The sequence below is a fragment of the Bombina bombina genome, chromosome 2 (genome assembly GCF_027579735.1).
Source record: "Bombina bombina isolate aBomBom1 chromosome 2, aBomBom1.pri, whole genome shotgun sequence".
NCBI lineage: Eukaryota > Metazoa > Chordata > Amphibia > Anura > Bombinatoridae > Bombina > Bombina bombina.
The window spans coordinates 519,237,695-519,260,747 of record NC_069500.1 but is presented as its reverse complement, the minus strand read 5'-3'; the positions used below and the strand labels follow the sequence as shown (position 1 = coordinate 519,260,747).

At 35.3% G+C, this 23,053-nt stretch overlaps 1 gene segment (V, D, J or C); it reads right to left on the bottom strand.

Moving 5' to 3' along the window:
- Window positions 1-829: 829 nt before the first annotated feature.
- On the bottom strand, window positions 830-1,346 carry LOC128647150 (Ig heavy chain V region MC101-like). The segment is given in 2 exon segments: window positions 830-1,197; window positions 1,284-1,346. Coding segments are annotated over 2 exon segments (411 nt in total).
- Window positions 1,347-23,053: the final 21,707 nt, after the last annotated feature.

Genomic DNA, 23,053 nt, shown 5'->3' with positions numbered 1-23,053 from the left:
TTGGGGCAGCAGATTAGGGGTTAATATTTGTAGGTAGGTGGCGGCAACATTGGGGGTGGCAGATTAGGGGTTAATAAATATAATGTAGGTGTCGGCAATGTTAGGGGCAGCAGATTAGGGGTTCATAGGTATAATGTAGGTGGCGACGGTGTCCGGAGCGGCAGATTATGGGTTAATAGTATAATGCACGTGGCGACAATGTCGGGGGCGGCAGATTAGGGGTTAATAAGTGTTAGATTAGGGGTGTTTAGACTCGGGGTTCATGTTAGGGTGTTAGGTGTAGACATAAAAAGTATTTCCCCATAGGAAACAATGGGGCTGCATTAGAAGCTGGACGCTGCTTTTTTGCAGGTGTTAGGTTTTTTTTCAGCCGTCTCAGCCCCATTGTTTCCTATGGAGAAATCGTGCACGAGCACGTTACACCAGGTTACCGCTGACTTAAGCAACGCTGGTATTACAGTGAGATGTGGAGCTAAATATTGCTCAACGCTCACTTTTCTGAGGCTAACGCAGCCATTCAGAAAACTCGTAATACCAGCGTTGTTTTAAGTGAGCGCTGAAAAAAAAGGCTTGTTAGCAACGCACCGACAAAACTTGTAATCTAGGCAAATGCATTTATAAAAAAAAAAAAAGTCTTAAAACATTACAGCATTTTCTTTATGCACTTTTATGCCACTTTTATGCCACTTTTATGCCATTGATAGGCTATTATCTGGAGATAGCCCATGTTCTATTATGAAATAATTTATTGATTTTGGTTTTTCATTTCCCGATTTTCATCACTGAGGTTATATTGAACAATGCTGTGTGACACGTCCCCTTGTGGTTTTCATTTCCAAGCTCTGTATAGAGCTGCAGGATATTGTCTGAGTTGCTCATTCATTGTTGTCACTGTGTGTCTCGCACAGTAATATTTGCCAGTTTCATCTACTCTCATATTGTTCATTTGGAAGTAAACTTGTTTTTTTGCATTATCTTTAGTGATTGTGAGTCTGCTCTTGAATGAAGCATTAATTTCTGTACCTCCACTAGTCCATATTACCCCAATCCATTCCAGTCCCTTCCCTGGGAGTTGTCTCACCCAGCTAACTGCATAGCTGGATAACTCAAATCCAGACACTGTGCAGGTCAGTTTCAGTTGTTCTGATGGTTTCACAGTTCCTGGACCTGACTCCTGTAATGTCTGAGACAGGACACCTGTAAAATAGTGAGACATTAGCAATAATAATGAGTCGGCAACCATTGTTGTGCAAACAAATTCATAATCTAAGAAATACACTTACTTAAAGGGGAAACCAGCACTAAAAGTAAAATAATGATGCCCATGTTAGTATAATCTATGCAGGAGCCTGAACATATCTCACTAGCAACTGATGCTTTTTATTTAAATGAAGATTCAAGAATGATTTGCATAAGAAAATGAGATATGGTTTATTGTACTCTGAGACCTTTGTATATAAAGGGATCATTATTTTAGAAATTAAATAAAGTACATGAATTAATATTCAATAAATGTAATTATTCTTGTTAACATTTATTATTACAGAGCTGTTTAGTTTGAATAGGTTATTTTAGGCCATGTCACACATTTATCATAAAACATACAGAAAAGAACTACAATATTCCGTTGTAATTTAATATTTTGCACTTAACTGATTTGCCTGTAGATTTCTATATTCATGCTATTTTTATTGCTACCACCAATACTTAAAAATTATTATAATATATATATATCTTGTTTACTTTCAACTTGTAATAAGAGCGAAAAACCAGGCACTCAAACACCCACTATAAAAACCCTTTTTGCTTGTGTGTAACTGTTAGCGCACCACTTGTAATCTGACCCATAATTTTAAAAAATGCGACTGCATACTATTCTCAGTCTAATCTTTGCTATGAAGGCATCTTTATATACAGTTTATTTTAAACACATGGATCCATGTTTTTGTTTTTAGCTGTATGTGTTTATGTATGTTATTTTTATGTTAGTAATTAAATAATACAATTTTAAGTATAAATCCTTAGCCTTGTATATTAGGCGCTTCTTGGATCTTGATTAATGTTAACTGTATATGCTTAGGGTTAGCTAGGTACCCTTACTCCTAGGAACTAGAAGGATTTATATTGGTTGAAGCTAGGGATGGGTGAATGTTTTGCAACATTCGAAAAAATGAAACACATTTTAACACATTTGTTCGTTCAAATCGAATTTCAAATGTAGACATAACATTCTAACATTCGATTTTCGAATGTTCGGTTTCAATATTCAAATTGGAAAAATTTGAATTTATATGTTTGTAATAGTATTTCTAATGCTTTCTTTAAATGTAATATTCGAATTATGCAATATTCTATATAGAAACATTCGAAATGAGATATTTGTATCTATTATGTATCAATTTACTAGACTCCCTCCCTACCACATGAACTATTGAACTTCTGAATAGTATTTGTTAAATAGAATGTTAAATTCAAAATTTCGAATGTGGACATTTAATATAATTTATAAACATTCGAATTTGAAAGTGACATTCGAAAACTGTAAATAGCATTCGATTATAGAATTTTTAAGAATATTCGTTCTTATCAACATTCGGATTTATAATTCGAATTTCGATAATAACATTCGTTCTAACATTCGAAATTCGAAAATGTACACATTCGCCCATCCCTAGTTGAAGCGCTGTGAGATATATGGTTATCTTTAAAAGAAAAGAAAATAAATTTGGCATATGCACTGAGTTCTACACCAGATTTATAGACGATCTTCTATTTATCTGGCGTGGCACAAATGAGCAATGTCAAGAATTCATTAAATTTTTGAATAGTAATGATTTAAACTTAAGGTTTACATTTCAACTAGACAAAGTAAAAGCTAATTACCTTGACATTACCCTAAGAGCATCAAATGGCAAGATAATCACAGAACTATATAGAAAGGAAATATCTGGGGATTCAATCTTAAAGGGCCACTAAACCCAAAATCTTTCTTTCATGATTCAGATAGAGAATGCAAATTTAAACAACATTACAATTTACTTCTATTATTTATTTTGCTTCATTTTTTAGATATCCTTAGTTGAAGAAAAAGCAATGCACATGGTGAGCCAATCACACGAGGCTTCTATGTGCAGCAACCAATCAGCATCTACTGAGCATATCTAGATATGCTTTTCAGCAAAGAATATCAAGAGAATAAAACAAATTAGATAATATAAGTAAATTAGAAAGATGTTTAAAATTGCATTCTCTTTCTGAATCATGAAAGAAAAAATGTGGGTTTCATGGCCCTTTAAGGGCTGACTCATGCCATCCACAACACACTACAAAAGGAATACCTAAGGGACAACTAATGAGGATAAGGAGGATATGTACAGAGGATAGAGACTATCATATCCACTCCCAGAAATTAGTAGATATATTAACCAAAAGAGGCTATGATAGGAACAAACTAATGCAAATTAGAGCTGAAATAGCAAAAATCAAACAAAAAGATCTTATGTACAAAACGAAAAGAAAAGATAACAAAACTAAAGGGACATGAAACCCAAATTTTTTCTTTCATGATTTAGAAAGAGCATACAATTATAAACACCTTTCTAATTTACTTCTATTATCTATTTTGCTTCATTCTCTTGATATTCTTTGTTGAAAAGCATATCTAGATATGCTTAGTAGCTGCTGATTGGTAGCTGCACATAGATGCCTCCTGTGATTGGTTCACCGTGTGCATCGCTATTTATTCATTAAAGTATATCTAAAGAATGAAGCAAATTAGGAAATAGAAGGAAATTGGAATGTTGTTTAAAATTATATTCTCTACCTTAATCATGAAAGAAAATGTTTGGGTATAGTGTCCCTTAACTACAAAGAACTGATACAACCTGAGAACTTGAGGAGTAACAGCATAATTTGTGTAACTCAATATAGTAATCAATTTAACCAGATTAGAAATATAGTAAATAATAATTTGTAGATCTTGAAGTTAGATGACAAACTTAACCAATGTCTCTCTGATGGCATTAAATTTGTATCCAGAAAAGTGCCAACAGTAGGGAGCAAAGTAATCCAGTATGTATACAATAATTCACCTCAGAAATCAAAAGAAAGATGGTTGTCCAAAAAAGGTTTCTTTAAGTGTAGCAAACACCCCTGTAATGTATGTCAGCATTGTATAGTAGGAGATACATTTAGGTCTTCAGCCAATAACAACAGTTATAATATTTGATACAGGCTAGATTGCTGTTCCAAATATATTGTTTACTTAATAACCTGTCAAATTTGTAAACAACAGTATACAGGATGCACAAGCAGATTTCTAAAGGACAGGATACATGAGGATTTAACCTCACTTGAAAGGGATCCACCCAAGACCCCGGTAGCTAAAGATTACTACAATCATGGAGTTTCATTTGAGCAAAATAAAAAGGCTTTTAAATTTCAAGCAATTGACTTCATATCGGCCAACAAGAGAGGAGGAGATAGATTCAGAAAACTGTTAGACAGGGAGGCCAAATGGATATTTAGACTAGGAACTAAAGAACCCGAAGGAATTAATTCCAGATGGGACCTAGATCTATACCAAGGGAATTAATAGTATGCCATATTTATTTCTAATAATATTTCTCTTCTTTTGTGAATCCACTTCTAATAATTTATCATACTAATATATTATCCTCGGTAAGTTTAAAATAAGGAACAACTTAGAATTCTTTCTAACTATTTTGTAATTGTAATCTGAAATAGACTAACAAATGGTTCAGGTGTAAAGTTAACTTGGTTTTAATCTTATTGCTGAGACCACATTTTGCACTTAAGTCACCAGAAAATATTTTATATTTTTTACATAAATATTTTCATATTGAACATATTATATCGAAAATTTAAATATAATCATTTGAATTGAAGTATTACATGGTTCAATATGTAGAATATGGTTTAGAACTTTGTAGCTTAAGAGGTTTAAAGTCGTTTTAATTATTGTCTATATTTTAGACAATTAAATTTGAAACTAACATCATAGTCTACAAAACCTTGATAGCCCATGATACTAAGTTTGAATAGACTAAACATAGTAACAACTTTATTTTCAGTCAATGCCATTATTTGTAGCTATTTCTAAATTGGCAAGCGATTGCCTATCGCTACTATTTTTGTATTTTTCTGTTTAACTAGTATCATATTTGCTGAGTTGTAATATGTGGTAACATCATATAGAATGATTTTAAAAAATATCTATATTGTTTCATTTTCACTGCACCGAAAATATATTAAATACTGTGACACCAATATAGGGCTGGTAACTTAAAATGTTAATAGCTTAAAAGCACTCAACACACACACACCCCCACATCTTTGACAAAGCGCCAGAAGGGTGTGAAATGCGTGTGAGATGACGTCACACTCCGTTAGCACCTGTGTCTCCTGGTAATCACCTTGCTCACTGTTTGCTGCATGTTTTGTTTGTAAACACTGAAAATAAAGGTATGAACTTTCTTACACAATACTCTGTTATGTGCTTGTAAAGTGCCGGTCTCCAGTGGATTATACAAGTGGTCTGGGAATTGCACACAAGAGATTCTTTTTGTATTTATATGGTTATCTTTATATACAGCATTTATTTATTGATTTATATCCCTATGAAATAACTAATGTCATTTTCCAAAACCCATCTGCCTAAGATTATCAGCCTCATCTTCGCTTTGATTGTATCACTATGTATAGCATTTATTTAGTGTTTAATGCACCTTTAATAACCAGTTGGATATTTTGAAAATTAAGGAGGACATTAGACATTAAAATTATAGACAATAAAAGCACAGCTGATTGTTGCTGAGTTTAGTCAGTTGAATGATTTACACTTTAGTTTATGTTTAATAGGGATACTTTGAATGAATTTACAGTCCATATGAAGCTGCACATCATTCACAACCTTACTCAGGGCTATATTCCAAGTGGAGCACAATTTTGCTAGACAGTTTGTGCACCACTCGTAAACTAGTACTTAGTGTTTTTTTTAAGGAGTTATAAAAGATTTAGGAGATATATAATGTTTAATGATTCACAGTAAAACAACTTTGCAATATAAATGTGTTATTTATTTTGCCCTTTTCTCATGTAATTTAGCTCTGGAAATTGTAGATTTTCTAATTCTCTGAATGGAAATGCCCACTGAAACCTTCTTAGGGTTAACACTGCTCCATATATTCCCCTAATTGTCTTTAAAAGGTACAATACTAACATTATGATGGTGATTAGCCTCGTTATCTCCAGACTCAAGCCTAGACTGCCTATTCTGAGAAAAAACAAGTGTTTGGTGGTTTGTCTTTTGAAAAACAATAGCAGCAAACTCAATGTAAATTTGTTTTTAAACAGGTTTACACTTGGCTGATGTTATTCAATAGCAGCACACAGCTTGTAAGCCTAAAAATGTAGTTTGCATAGAATCTTGGACATCTATTCAAAAGAGGACCTAGGATAAAGAGCAGTGTAAAATGCCCTTAATATGAAGCCGCATGTTCTGAAAAATATCAAAATAAGCTAAAGAAAAAATACTGAAATATCTTTTATAGTCCAGGTAATGAGAACAAACATTCAAACTTTCTGTGATTCAGAAAAGAGAATTTGAAAGTTTTGAAGTCAATATTTTATTTGACAAGTTTACCATAGGCTACTAGAAGAAAATCTAGTCCATAAAATTAGCCATGAGTGACTTTTACTCTGATCTATTTATGAATCAACAAGGAAACCATTAAAGGTACCTCAGGCTTTTATATTGGTTATATTGGTTCTGTCTAAGCTCCAGAGACTTACTGCAGAATTCTGCAAAAAATAAAGTATGCATCATAGTAAGTTGTTTTACTTGTTAATTTCTTGTTATTAGGATTAAAAACTGACAAATACTTTGGCCATATGGCACCTCTAAAGACAATATTACAGGTGTTTGGATTGACCCGCTTTGTACAATGTGTAAGGAAGATAGTTTAGATGTGTAAAAGTAAAGTTTTATCTTATGAAACCATCACTAATAAGTGTTAAACACTCTCACGCCGATTTATCAAAGCGTCAATCTCGGCGCATTCACTAGAGTCAATACACTCTCAAGACATTGCCAGACATCGCTGTCACAAATCTATATACAACAGCCTTATTTATTAAAAAGTCTATCAAAAACACGCTCGTCAAGTACAAAGTGATGAGCATCGGACTGTTGATAAATAAGAGACATCAATGTTGCGGATATTCTGTTTTTTCCAACTTTTTTTATACCATTTCACTACTTTCCATGAACAAGCACATTTCTCTAAAGCTAATCTTTTATTTTTCATCTGTTAATGTCCAAAAAATAGCTAGATTTATACCTGAACAAACAATAATATCTCATAGATAGTTATTTTCTATGTATTTCTATACAAAAAACTGATATATGATATTTGTATTTCTAGAAATCATGATATATGTGTGTTATGTCAGAAATCTTTTGCAAACATATTTACATGTCCCTAAATTCCTTTTTTTTTTGCTCTAAACAATGTTGTCTTTCATATCTCTGTGTTTATTTATACCACTATATGTATATAGTGTAAATATATTATTATTCTGAGCAAGAATAATTGTGAATATAACATGTAATCAGGGTATCATATGTATTTATTTGCAATCAATGGATATTTTAAGAGCTGGGCCAGTTTTCTCTCTGCACCTGTGTAACCCCTCCTGATTGCAGTCTGGTTTTAAACACCACCCCTACACAGGTGTTAAAAAATGGGCTAGCATATAAGAAAAAGGAAGAAAAACACTGAAAATAGCATGACAGTAAAGAGGTGATTTTAATTTCTTCTGTATCTTATTCATGAAAGTTTAATGTTAGGTAGACTATCCCTTTGAGCTATCAGTTTAAGATTATATTGAATAAAACATAATTCGACAATGTCCTCTCACTACCTTAAGCTAAATCTCTCCAAAACTAAGCTCCTTATTTTCTCCCCTTCTTCTAAAATCTCCACCCCCCATCTCTCTATAACTGTTGACAACCCCATTATTACCCCTACCCTGCATGACCTATGTCTTGGGGTCACACTTTCTTTCTTTCACTCCTCACATTCAGGCCTTGGCTAAATCCTGCCGCTTCCACCTTAAAAACATTTCTAAATTTACACATTTCCTTACACAAGACACAACTAAGATTTTAATCCACTCTCTCATCCTTTCCCACCTTGACTACTGTAACTCCGTCCTCTCTGGTCTCCATAGCTGCTATCTAGCTCCTTTGAAATCCATAATAAATGCCTCTGCCAGGCTCATCTTCCTTACACATCGCTCTTCATCTGCTGCACCTCTCTGCTAATTCCTTCATTGGCTTCCTCTTGCCTCAAGGATTAAACACAAAATTATGACTCTGACATACAAAGCCCTCAACTGAACTGCTCCCCTCTATATCTCAGACCTTTTTTCCAGATACTCTCCCTCCCGTCCCCTTCGCTCTACTCACAACCTTCTGCTCTCCTCCTCTCTTGTTACCTCATCACAATCCCATTTACATGACTTCTCCAGATTGGCTCCCATCATGTGGAATTCTCTGCCTCACTCCAAAAAATTCTCTGCTAGTTTTGAAAGCTTCAAGTACTCCCTAAAGACTCTTCTGTTCAGGGATCCACACAACCTACACTGACCTTTCCTAATACTAGTCCCTCTCCTCCATTGCTATCTGCCATTAACCCCCTTAGAATGTAAGCCTAAGACCACAACTGCTTGCAGATCACTTTCACAAGAGCAGACTTCAACAGTGCAACTCTAGGCAGGGCCCTCTACCCATTTGATCCCTATAATTGCTACTTTGTATACCGCCTATGTTTATAGTTCTGTGGAATCTGTTGGCACTCTGCAAATAACCAATAATAATAATAATAATAATAAAAATCCCTTTCTTTATATCTAGATCAGTCCAGGCTCTTTCATTAGAGGACAATGGATATTGAAAAAAATCACCTATACATATAATGTTGTAACAAATGTGTGCATAAAATCACTGATACTATGACAATTTAATTGAGATAGTAGACATGGAGGCCCATTTATCAAGCTCCATATGGAGCTTGAAGGGCCGTGTTTCTGATGAGTCTTCAGACTCGCCAGAAACAGCAGTTATGAAGCAGTGGTCTAAAGACCGCTGCTCCATAACCCTGTCCACCTGCTCTGATGAGGCGGACAGGAATCGCTGCAATTCAACCCGATCAAATATGATCGGGTTGATTGACACCTCCCTGCTGGCGGCCGATTGGCTGTGAGTCAGCAGGGAGCGGTGTTGCACCAGTGGGTATTATGTCCCTTTAGCCACTTAACCCTTGGGACCCCCACTGAAACAAGCCCTAACCATGACCCTTCTACTACACTTTACACCCTAACTACTAGACTCCCTACCAACATTAACTTCCTTACTGGGATCCTCCACCACACTTTACCCCCAAACCTAACCTGCTAGTCTGCACACTGAGACTAACACCTCTAACCATGACCCCCTTGAACCATAACCACCTCTCCATTGGACACCCACCAAGACTAACCTCCCTAACCTTGAAACCCTCAATGCACTTAATCCCTGACTACTCTATATACACCATATATATCCCCTAAAACTGTGACCCCCTGACTGAGACTAAACCAATAAATATGAACCCTACCACACAATTCCCTAATCACCAGACCTGCACCACATTTAAACTAACACCACCCATTGAACTTAACACACTAACTTCTGACTCCCCTACAAAATCTAACTACCCCACTGTGACTAACCTTCCTGACTGTGACCCCCACCATTCTTAACTCCTTATGCCCTAGGCTCCATCTCGCAACTAACTTCTCTCACAACACCCACTGCACTTATCTCCCCCCATAAGGACCCTGCATACAAAGGGACCCCACCCTAAAGTAATTTCAAAACCCACTGAAAGAATCCCCACACCCACTAAGGCACCCCACCACCCAGCATAAATTCTACCCACCTTATCCCCTAACACTAATCTAATATTGTAACAACTTGCTAAACTAATTAGAATAAAAAATAAAAACAATTATAAACCAACCCCTGATTCCAAGAAAAAAAAAAGCACACCATGTTTGTTCTTTCTGTATTCTTTTCTTCAAACATCTTCTTCTAAAGGGGTCACATGACCACTACAAACGTACTATTCGTTAATTAAAAATAATCTAATTAGCTATTAGAAATGCCTTGCATTCTATGCAATGAGAAATATGAATACACTTTCTATTCAGACTGTAAAATCTTAACATAAAAATTAAAAATAAATAAATAAATAAATGTAAACTAATGGCCTGTTGCTAAAGTAATGTTCTGTATATAGTTACTTAGCAATGATAGGTAATAAAAATAATGTTAAGCTTTTTTTATACAAATGATTATATTTTGGGTTATATCTTCTTATTTCAGCTACTGAAGTATTTAAATCAGGCTGTGCAACAAGTCCCCTTGTGGGTTTTTCTGGCAAGCTCTGTATACATATGTAGGATATTTTCTGGGTTGCTTATGGGTCTTTTCCGCTGTGTCTCCCTCACACAGTAATATTTGCCAGTGTCTTCAGTTCTTATATAGCTTATTTGGCAGTAAACTTGCTTTTTTTACATTATCTTTAGTGACTCTGCTCGTGAGTAACAGTGACAACGATACTACAAAAAACAGGCAGGTACATACAAGTTCATCATTCATGTAATACACTTACATACAGGGGAAAATAACATTACAAATAAAAGAACAACCATGACCATGTTAGCAGCAGGAATGCAGGTTCCAGGTTAATGTCTCACAAACACCTTAATGCTACTATTTAAATAAAGTTGCAGTGATGATTTGCATATCAGGGTTAGATCTTGCTTATATAATGGCTGGTATGACTGAGGCTCATGTATACAAATGGATATTTGTTTTAATACTGCTTTAGGGCCAGATTACAAGTGGTGCTCTATTTAACGTTCCCACTAAAGCTTTAAGTTCAAAAGAAGTTAACTCTTTTGTAAATGTCTGGTAGCACACGTATTACAAGTTGAAAGAAAAAAGTTAACGTTGGACTTCAGATATCACAACTGCATTAACTTGTTCTTCCCACAGGCTTCAATGGAGGTTGCAAACTGAAAAAACCTAACACCTATATGTGTTCACAGTATTATACATATGTATACATGTGTGTATATGTATACATTTATATATAAATATATGTGATTATATGTGTACATGTATGTATATGTATACATTTATATATAAAAAGATACACATTTTTAGACATGTATATCTATGTATATATACAATAAAGCCCTTTTTAGTCAAACATCTTGCCATATACTATATACCTTTGAGACCTTATAACTTTTAAAAAAAACTTTATATAAATAATTATCACATAGTATATAAATGAGTGTAACTCTATATTTTAAAATTTTGTATTGTGTTTAATGCCCCCTTTTTTTAATTCCAAACCCTTTTCGTGTGCTTTCAAGGGGCGCTAATCTGACTAAAGTAAATGACGATTGCGAATTCACGTTTACTTTCAACTTGTACTGTATTATGAGCGCTCTTTCCGTCATGTGCAAAAAGCCCCCCCAAAAAAACAATATTGCTTGCGCACAAAATCTAGCCCTTAGTACATTATATTATTTTTGTTATCATATTTGTGCATGCAACTTTTTAAATTCATTTTCTATGTTTTATATAAATATATATATATATATATATATATATATATATATATATATATATATATATATATATAAATATAAATATACTGTATATATAATACAAGGAGCTGCTAAAAAAATCATGTGATCACTTTCCTATGTGATTTAAAATATGAGACTATTTTCAGTTCATCCTTATGTTTACCTATGCTTACCTATGCTTATTTAGAGTTATGTAAAAAATACCTTTCCTGTACAGTTAAATTATCATCTATTATTATTTCAATGAAAGTAAATGTATGTTTTAACAGTAAACAAACATTTATTCAATTTTAGTCACAAACAGGTTTTTGTTCCTTAAAAGTGAAGACATTAGGCCGCTTTCAAGACTCCATCAAGACAGGGAAGATAAGTAAAAAGACCAAACAATCACAAACAGATCAAACTACTATAACTAGTTTTAAACTAATCTTCAACTTGATAAATTGTTGGAGATTCAGAAACCCAGACAATAGAGATTATTCATCATGTCTGTCCAAGTCCTTTCATACAATGTCAAGAATAGACTATTTCCTTTCCTCTAAACTTGTCAACATCAATGTACTGGACGTTGGCATCTCCAATGTGGTCATTTCTGATCATGCCCCCCATATAGGTGAGGATAGGGAAAAACTTAGAGCAAGGTACTAGGAAACAGTGGAGGTTCCCAACATTTTTGTCTCATAACTAGTGATGTCGCGAACATAAAAATTTGGGTTCGCGAACGGCGAACGCGAACTCCCGCAAATGTTCGCGAACGGACAAACCGGGCGAACCGCCATAGACTTCAATAGGCAGGCAAATTTTAAAACCCACAGGGACTCTTTCTGGCCACAACAGTGATGGAAAAGTGGTTTCAAGGGGACTAACACCTGGACTGTGGCATGCCGGAGGGGGATCCATGGCAAAACTCCCATGGAAAATTACATAGTTGATGCAGAGTCTGGTTTTAATCCATAAAGGGCATAAATCACCCTACATTCCTAAATTGTTTGGAATAACGTGCTTTAAAACATCAGGTATGATGTTGTATCGATCAGGTAGTGTAAGGGTTACGCCCGCTTCACAGTGACAGACCAAACTCCACGTTTAACAGGAAACTATTATTTCACAGTCAAATTTCTAGTTTTTTTTTAAATGTACACTACTGTTACACCAGATATGAGTTGCACTGGTGTGACACTGGGGAGGGTTAGAGAGCTGTTTTGGGGGGGATCAGGGAGGTTGGGGGCTAAGGGGGGATGCTACACCACAGCATATGTAAATATGTTTAAAAAAAAATATATATTTTTTTTTAAACTTTTATTTTAGTACTGGCAGACTTTCTGCCAGTACTTAAGATGGCAGGGACAATTGTGGGGTGGGGGAGGGAAGGGAGCTGTTTGGGAGGGATCAGGGGGTCTGATGTGTCAGGTGGGAGGCTGATCTCTACACTAAAGCTAAAATTAACCCTGCAAGCTCCCTACAAACTACCTAATTAACCCCTTCACTGCTGGCCATAATACACATGTGATGCGCAGCAGCATTTAGCGGCCTTCTAATTACCAGAAAGCAACGCCAAAGTCATATATGTCTGCAATTTCTGAACAAAGGGGATCCCAGAGAAGCATTTACAACCATTTGTGCCATAATTGCACAAGATGTTTGTAAATGATTTCAGTGAGAAACCTAAAATTGTGAAAAATGTAACGTTTTTTTTAATTTGATCACATTTGGCGGTGAAATGGTGGCATGAAATATACCAAAATGGGCCTAGATCAATAATTGAGGTTGTCTACTACCCTACACTAAAGCTAAAATTACCTCAACTAGCTCCCTACATGCTCCCTAATTAACCCCTTCACTGCTGGGCATAATACACGTGTGGTGCACAGTGGCATTTAGCGGATGTCTAATTACCAAAAAGCAATGCCAAAGCCATATATGTCTACTATTTCTGAACAAAGGGGATCCCAGAGAAGAATTTACAACCATTTATGCCATAATTGCACAAGCTGTTTGTAATTCATTTCAGTGAGAAACCGAAAGTTTGTGAAAAAAATTGTGAAAAAGTGAACTATTTTTTGTATTTGATCGCATTTGGCGGTGAAATGGTGGCATGAAATATACCTAAATTGGCCTAGATCAATACTTTGGGATGTCTTCTAAAACAAAATATATACATGTCAATGGATATTCCGGGATTCCTGAAAGATATTAGTGTTCCAATGTAACTAGCGCTAATTTTGAAAAAAAAAAGTGGTTTGGAAATAACAAAGTGCTGCTTGTATTTATGGCCCTATAACTTGCAAAAACAGCATTGAACATGTAAACATTGGGTATTTCTGAACTCAGGACAACATTTAGAAACTATTTAGCATGTTTTTTTTTGGTGGTTGTAGATGTGTAACAGATTTTGGGGGTCAAAGTTAAAAAAAGTGTGTTTTTTTCCATTTTTTCCTCATATTTTATATATTTTTTTATAGTAAGTTATAAGATATGATGAAAATAATGGTATCTTTAGAAAGTCCATTTAATGGCGAGAAAAACGGTATATAATATGTGTGGGTACAGCAAATGAGTAAGAGGAAAATTACAGCTAAACACAAACACTGCAAAAATGTAAAAATAGCCTTGGTCCCAAACAGACAGAAAATTGAAAAGTGCTGTGGTCATTAAGGGGTTAATGTATACTACTGTTACACCAGATATGAGTTGCACTGGTGTGACACTGTGCCCTGGCAGGCACTGAAACGCACACGTGTGAAGGAAACTGACTGCTATTATTTCACAGTCAAAAAAGTGTTTTTTTTTTTTTTTAAATGTACACTACTGTTACACCAGATATGAATTGCACTGGTGTGACACTGTGCCCTGGCAGGCACTGAAATGCACACGTGTGAAGGAAACTGACTGCTATTATTTCACAGTAAAAAAAGTGTTTTTTTTTTTAAATGTGCACTACTGTTAAAACAGATATGAGTGGTGGCACTGGGCAAGTGGGCACAGTATACGCTGTGAGCCTGACACACATGCTGGCAGGCAGGCAACTGCAATTAGATTACACAGGGGAAAAAAAATAAAGCAGACTGATATTCTAGCCCTAAAAAGGGCTTTTTGGGGTACTGTCCTTACAGCAGAGATCAGATGACTCCTTCAGGACTGTAGTGGACACTGAATACACTAGCCTAGCTATCGATTTCCCTATTAAATCAGCAGCAGCTACACTGTCCCTCCTCTCACTAAGAATGCAGCTTCCGAATGAATCTAAAATGATGCTGTCCAGGAGGTGGGAGGGTCTGGGAGGGAGGGTCTGCTGCTGATTGGCTGGAATGTGCCTGCTGACTGTGAGGTACAGGGTCAAAGTTTACTCAATGATGATGAATAGGTGGCGGACCGAACATCGCATATGTTCACCCACCGCGGAGAACACAAACAAGCTATGTTCGCCGGGAACTATTCGCCGGCGAACTATTCGCGACATCACTACTCATAACCAGACATTTAAAAATCACTTACAGACCAAATGAAATAATTACATAACACATAACGAAGAGGATCGCTCCAGGTGTGACTTGTTTTGGCATGCCTATAAGGTGATTATGAGAGGCTAAATTACTTCATATACAGCAGACTACTGTAGAAAATAAAAACAAGCCTCAACTCTTCTATCTAATCAAATGACTAGGACCTATAGTGAATATGTAAATAATCCTACAAATGAGACTAGAAAAGTCTACTACACCAAAAAGATGGAAAGAGATTCTTATTTGCATACATTAGAGGAAACCTGTGACACACACAAATAGGGAATATTTTATAGATTAGGCAATAAGGCTGGTAAGTTGTTAACAAATGTAGTACATACATACTCTCCTAGGACTTACATTCAGGCACTGTGTATAAATGAAAATAGGAAATTAAATACCCCAGAAATATCTAATGGACTTAAAGAATATTACAAATCTCTATATCAGAACCAAAACATAGATGTTTCAGCACAGACCAAATTCTGGGAAGCAGTAAATCTACTGCGTATCTCGCAAGAACAAATAGATCAGATAAATGCCCCTATTGAATTAGGCAAAATACATCAGACCATTAAAAATTCCTTATCAGGAAAAACACCTGGACCAGACGGTCAACCAATTGAGTATTACAAACTGTTAAAGGCAGAGATTGCTCCCATGATCAAAGATTTATCTAATCAATATCTTATTACTGACAACTCCCCAATCAATTCGTTCATGGATGCATACATCTGTCTGATACCCAAACCTAGTAAAGATCACAAGCTCCCAGACTCATACTGACCAATTTCACTGTTGAACAGTGATTACAAATTACTGACAAAATTAATGGCAAACAAACTGGCAAATATACTCCACCATGTTGTACATGTCAATCAGACACAGGTTTTCAAGAATAGATCATTAACGACTAATATTAGGAAAGTTTTGGCGACCATTAAGTTTTATTGGTCTATGCATAGAGAAGGGAGGGGGAAGAAACTGCCGGATGCCTGTCTCCTCTCATAAGATGCAGAGAAGGCGTTGGACATAATTGAATGGCCCTATCTATTTGACACAGTAAGGAGTTATGGTTTTAAGGTATAATTTTGGTGACTGTTAGATAAGCTATATAGCAACCCACATGCCTCACTCATAGTTAACGGCCAAATCTCATCCCCATTCCAATTGGAGAGGGTTACTCGTAATGGATTGCCCACTATCACCATTGTTATTTGATCTGGCCATAGAGCCATTAGCTATATATCTCAGGAAACTTATGGAAGGTATCCCAATACAGACTTCAAATGTAAAGATTTCCCTATATGCAGATGACATGCTGTTTGTTAAAGATCCTGAATCTACTATCTCTATAATAATGAAAGAAATAGAGCATTGCATTTTGGTTGCTTTTCCGGTTTCAAGATTTATTTGGAAAAATCTGAACTTTTATGGCTACACTGGGCAAAAACAGAGTCACCCTTAGCCACAAAATCTCAGATAGTTACCCGCTCTTTTAAATATTTTGGCATCTAAATTGCAGCATACCCATCCCTCTGGTATAATCTTAACATCACTCCTATAGTCCTGAAAACAGAGGAAATTGATGCATCTTCCACTGTCCTTAATGGGCAGAGTGAGCATCATTAAGATGATAGTGTTCCCCCAATTATTATATGCATTGCAGACACTTTCCATGCTGATAAACCAAAAATATGTCAATAAAATACACGCAGCCTACTCTGATTTTTTTAAGGCAGAATAAGAAAAGACAAAAAGGTTTGTTCAACCCCACACATCAAGGCAATCTTAAATTACCGAATATACGATGGTATAACTGGGCGGCATTATCAAAAATAGTGATAGATTGGATGACTGGACATGGAAACTTTACTTTAACAGAACTTGAGGAAGGGCTCACAGCACCTATAGCATTTAGGTATCTCACCTTCCTTAATATAACACAACTTCCAGACAATATAAAAAATAATATAATTTTCAAAGGACCCATCACTGTGTGGCAAAAAATGTCACGGATGTGGGAGGACAAGGGATCTGGCACAAAACCCATACCTTTACGGGGTAATCTGGACTTCATGCCTGGACTGACAGGTGGACCATACAAGCAATAGGAGTCTCAAGGCCTAATAGTAGTAGGGCAGCTTTTAGATTAAATCCATAACTGTGTTATGACCTTTGATCAGGTAAAGGAAAGGTTCCATATTCCACAAAAACAATGCTTTGCATATTTTCAAATCAGACACTACGTCAACAAACTTATTCGATTAGATGCAGCTATTTGGGAAACTTCTCATTGGGACACTTTGTACTCACTAGATAAGCAAGGTTATACATCAATGTCATTACCATATAATTTACAGTTGGAAGCCAAATCAAATATAGCTTTGGAAAAAGTAACCCAGCAATGGAGAGAGGGGGATCAATTAGACCTAACAAGAGAGGAAATTATCCAAAGCTTTAAAAGAGTAAAATCTGCTACTATCTTGGCGGACCTTAGAGAGACCTAATACAAATTATTGCACACCAAGTCAATGGTCTAAGTGGACCGGCCCGGGCATGAATCTGTGTAGAAAGTGTTTGTTCCCGGACCCTTCTTTTACGCATCTATTTTGGCGTTGTCCTAAACTAGTGAGGTTCTGGAAGTAAACAGAATACTGGATAGGATTGATTATGAAACATGATGTCAGGTTAAATTGGGAAAAGGTTCTGCTACTGATGGAAAGGGAACAGGGTAAAGACAATAACAAATTGATTAATAACATTTTGCTGTCAGCACGGAAACTTATATTAACACTATGGCTGAATAACAAAGCCCTACTTACTCAAGTTGTCATTAACAAAACAGCTATTCATAGAGCAAGCAGATGTTAAAGGTGAAGTGTTACTTCTCATCAAACATTTTTTCAAAAAATAGGAAACGCTTATCCTTATTTTACCTATTACCACACAAAAACAAGTGGTGACACCATTTGCTACAGCTCCCTACATATTAGAGGAACAACTGAGAGGGTGTTGGTGTTTTACATAGTAGATGCTGACAATTAAGAGGGGACTAGTTGATATAATTATTTTAGTTTAGGTAATGTTTGATATAGTTTAGAGTGTTTAAGTTATTAAAAGAGAAAAGACAGAGAACTTTAAGAACTTAGTAAAACCTTTATTACAACTTGGAAAAACATACTATGAATGTTATGTAAAATAATTATGTGCTATGCCAACAATGTGTACCACGCTCACGCTTAATTAGTGAAATGTGATAATGAAAACAATGTACATGTCAGAAAGTGGATATTACTGTTACGTAAACCAATAAGATTGATGTTGTACTTCAAGAATCTCTCAATAAATGAAGTTTTAAAAAAAATATCATCTATTATTATTTTAATGAAAGTAAGTATACGTTTTAACAAACAGGTTTTTGTTCTTTAAAGGTAAAGACTGAAAATCTCTCCCTTTTTTAAGCATATTTTTATATCCGTATAAGAGAGGAGGACTCTTATCCGCAGACAGGACACTAAAGTCAAAATTAAACGTTTATGATTCACAAAGAGCATGCAGTTTTAAGAGACCTCCCAATTTACTTACATTATTAGATTCTGCAGTCTTTTTATAAGCACACTTTCTGAAGCACTAACTCCTACTGAGCATGTGCACAAGTTCAAAGGGTATACGTATACTATTCTGGTTGATGGCTGTCACATGATACAGGGGCCAAAAAAGTAATTTTCCAGCCTCCAGTAAAATTTAAAAGACCTTTATTTTCTCTTTACAGGGTCCATCATACAAACAACGTTTCAAACCACAACCTGGTTCTTAATCATGATTAAGAACCAGGTTGTGGTTTGAAACGTTGTTTGTATGATGGACCCTGTAAAGAGAAAATAAAGGTCTTATAAATTTTACTGGAGGCTGGAAAATTACTTTTTTGGACTTTGCATTGGGGATTTGGCTAATCCTTTCCTGTGCCCCAGTACATTACCAGAGGTGCTGTCTTTCATTACAATATTCTAAATAACATGATACAGGGGCGAATAGGAAAAAGTAAATTTGTCAAAAAAAACTAAAAATCAACTCCTTATTTGAAATGCAGAGAAAACATTATTACATTGTCATTTTATTATACACTTTAATTTTATTATACACTTTAATTATACAATTGTATTTAATGGTCCTTTAAGGGTACAGTGGGCTAAATCTCTATCAATTTGCAACCAGAGCTATTGGCATCCATGTCACAAACAAATATGACTCATACACTCAAAATCTGTCAGCGATTAAAATACTGATAGTAACTGCCTTTAAAATTTCAGCATACAAAGGGAAAAAACAAATAAATGCTAGATAGAATAAGTTATGCAATGCAAAGATTAAACTTCCTTTAATATGCAGATGCATTTATAACTATCTGTCTGTCTGTCTGGCTAGCTATCATCTATCTATCTATCTATCTATCTATCTATCTAACTATCTATCTATCTATCTATCTATCTATCTATCTATCTATCTATCTATCTATCTATCTATCTATCTATCTATCTATCTATTATCTACCATCTATCAAAGCATCTATATATATGTCTGTCTATATCTATCTATCTATCTATCTATCTATCAATCTATCTATAAAAAACAGATAAACAAGAGAGGTACCTGTGTGTATCAGTCTAGACACAATGTGGGAAATCTGAAAACTCAGACCCAGGGTACTCACATTTATGTAGAGCATGCCAGAGTGCTATAAGGAGCAGGCTGGAAATTTACAGCAATCCAGCTGGCTGAACACCAGGAGACATGTGACACTACAATCCCAACTTTCAAGTCTGTATCATCGGTCAGCTGTGAGACTCAGAAAAGGGGCACCGGTTCAAAAAATAAAAATGAAATTTATTTAAAAAACAATAAATGGTATAAAAATAAATGAATGAACCGAACATAGAACGAGGGCCTGCTAGCTCACCCTCTAAATGTTCAATAAGGCTCTGCAATAGTTTCTCAGTGTATCCAAACACTGTTTAAACAGGCCTGATGAAACAGCATTGTGATATGCTGAGAAACGTGTTGCAGAGCCGTATAGAACCTTTAGAGGGTGAGCTAGCATAGAAGTCTCTACACCAATGGTGTTGGAAGAGAGCAGCAGCAACTGTTGAGTGAAGCGACACACCACTCTTGGATTGGATATACTGAATACCAGAGTCCCCCATTTTGGGACTTGCTATTTTATGTGGAATTATCTGGACTCTTGGTAACATTGTTGATCACTGTACTATTGTTTGATTGGTTCATATACATAAACACATGTTTATATATTTGAATAAGCCTGATATATATATATATATATATATATATATATATATATATATATATAAATATATATATATATATATATATTTATATATATATATATATACTGATTTACTTGATTTCTGGTGCCTCCTACTGAGAGTAAGTTAGCTTTTCTCCCTTTTTATTTATTTATCTATCTATCTATCATCTATCTATCTATCTATCTATCTATCTATATATCTATAATCTATCTACAACCCCAATTCCTAATAGTTGGGACAGTAAGGAAAATGCAAAAAAAAAAAAAATCAAAAGAGTCATTTGAAAATTCAATTCACCCTGTACTATAATGAAAACATGTTATTAATACATTATTTGATGTTTTACTTTGTGAATTTAATGTATTTTTGAAAATATACACTCATTTCAAATCTGATGACTGTAACACACTTATTAAGCATTTGGGCATTGAAGACACCAGTTGGTTAAGTTTAGCAAGTGGAATTTTCACACATTCATCCATTATGCATGTCTTTAGCTGCGCAACTTTATGGGATCTTTCATTGCCTTATTTTGCGCCTCATAATGCACCACACATTCTCAATCGGAGACAGGTTAGGACTGCAGGCAGGCCATGCTACCACTGCTTATGCAACCATGCACTTGTAATATGGGCAGAATGTGGTTTGACGTTGTCCTGCAGGAAAATGCAGAGATGTCCCTGGAAAAGATGATGTCTGGATGGCTGCATATGTTGCTCCAAAATGTATACATATCTTTCTGCATATATATACATTTTTATATATATATATACTGGATTAGGAAAGGACCGAACTGTTGCTGCAAAGTTGGAAGCCCCCAATTGTCTAATATATCTTTGGATCTCGTAGCATTAAGATGACCCTTCTCTGGAACTAAGGGGCTTAACCCAAATCCTTAAAAACAGCCCCAGCTGATTGTCCATTCTCCACCAAACATTATAGTAGACACTAAGCATTCCTTGCTTGTTTGCAGATGCCCTGCCAGGGAAACCCTATTCATGTAGCTCTCAACACACTTGTGCTAACATTGCTTCCAGAGGTATTTTGGCTGGATTGTTGTTGCCCTTAGAAGCTTTCTATTCATAATAGTAAGAATAAGCCTTGCAATATACTTTTATTATTTATTTTTTCCACTTTTCATTTAATTTAGTTCTGCTTTTTTTAATTCTCAGAACTGGAAATGCACAATGTAGACTTCTAGAACTAACCCTGCTACATATATTTTCTTAACTGGTTATAGCAGATAACAACTGCAAAACAATGCACTTAATGCTAACAATATGACCATGGCTAGCTTTGTCGTTTGTCATCTCAAGACTGAATTAGCTCCTCTAAATATGGTATGTGATGGGTGGAGTTTGGATACTAAAAACATTTCCAAAGTGATATGTTATTTTATAGCAATAAACACATGGTATGCATTTTTTATTTAAAGGGACAGTCTATTCAAAATTAATCTTTCATAATTCAGATAGGACATGTACAGAGACCCTCTGGTGTCATGTGGAAAAAAAAATGTCAGTGTGAATTTAAATATATATATATATATAGTTACATTGTGCGCACAAAATAGTTAATTTGTGAGCACGATGTAACTGAATAATCATTGCCGCCGTTTACTCCTCTTCTCTTACTTATATGGGGCGTGTCCTATGTGCTTATACACATATTAAAGGGATACTGAATCCAATTTTTTCTTTCATGATTCAGATAGAGCATGCAATTTTAAGCAACTTTCTAATTTACTCCAAAAATGAATTTTTCTTCATTATATTGGTATCTTTATTTGAAAAAGCAGGAATGTAAGCTAAGGAGCCGGCCCGTCTTTGGTTCAGCACCTGGGTAGTACTTGCTGTTTGAGGGCTAAATGTAAGCTTACATTCTGCGGTTTCAAATAAAGATGCCAAGAGAACAAAGAAAATTTGATAATAGGAGTAAATTAGAAAGTTGCTTAAATTGCATGCTCTATGTGAATCATGAAAGAAAAAAATGTGGGTTCAGTAACCCTTAACCCCTTAAGGACCGGGCATTTCAGACAAAAACTTCCTCAGAGCATTTTTAGCATTTTTGCCATCACTAGATTTAAACAAAAATAGAGCCTTTTTATATTTATCTATCAAAACTATATATTTTTTTTAGTAGACAACCCAAAGTATTGATCTAGGCCCATTTTGATATATTTCATGCCACCATTTGACCGCCAAATGCGATCAAATAAAAAAAATCTTTAACTATTTAACAATTTTAGGTTTTTCACTGAAATTATTTACAAACAGCTTGTGCAATTATGGCACAAATGGTTGTTAATGCTTTTCTGGGATCCCCTTTGTTCAGAAATAGCAGACATATATGGCTTGGCATTGCTTTTTGGTAATTAGAAGGCCGCTAAATGCTGCTGCGCACCACACTTGTAATATGCCCAGCAGTGAAGGGGTTAAGGGTTAATTTTAGCTTTAGTGTAGAGATCAGCCTCCCACCTGACACATCCCACCG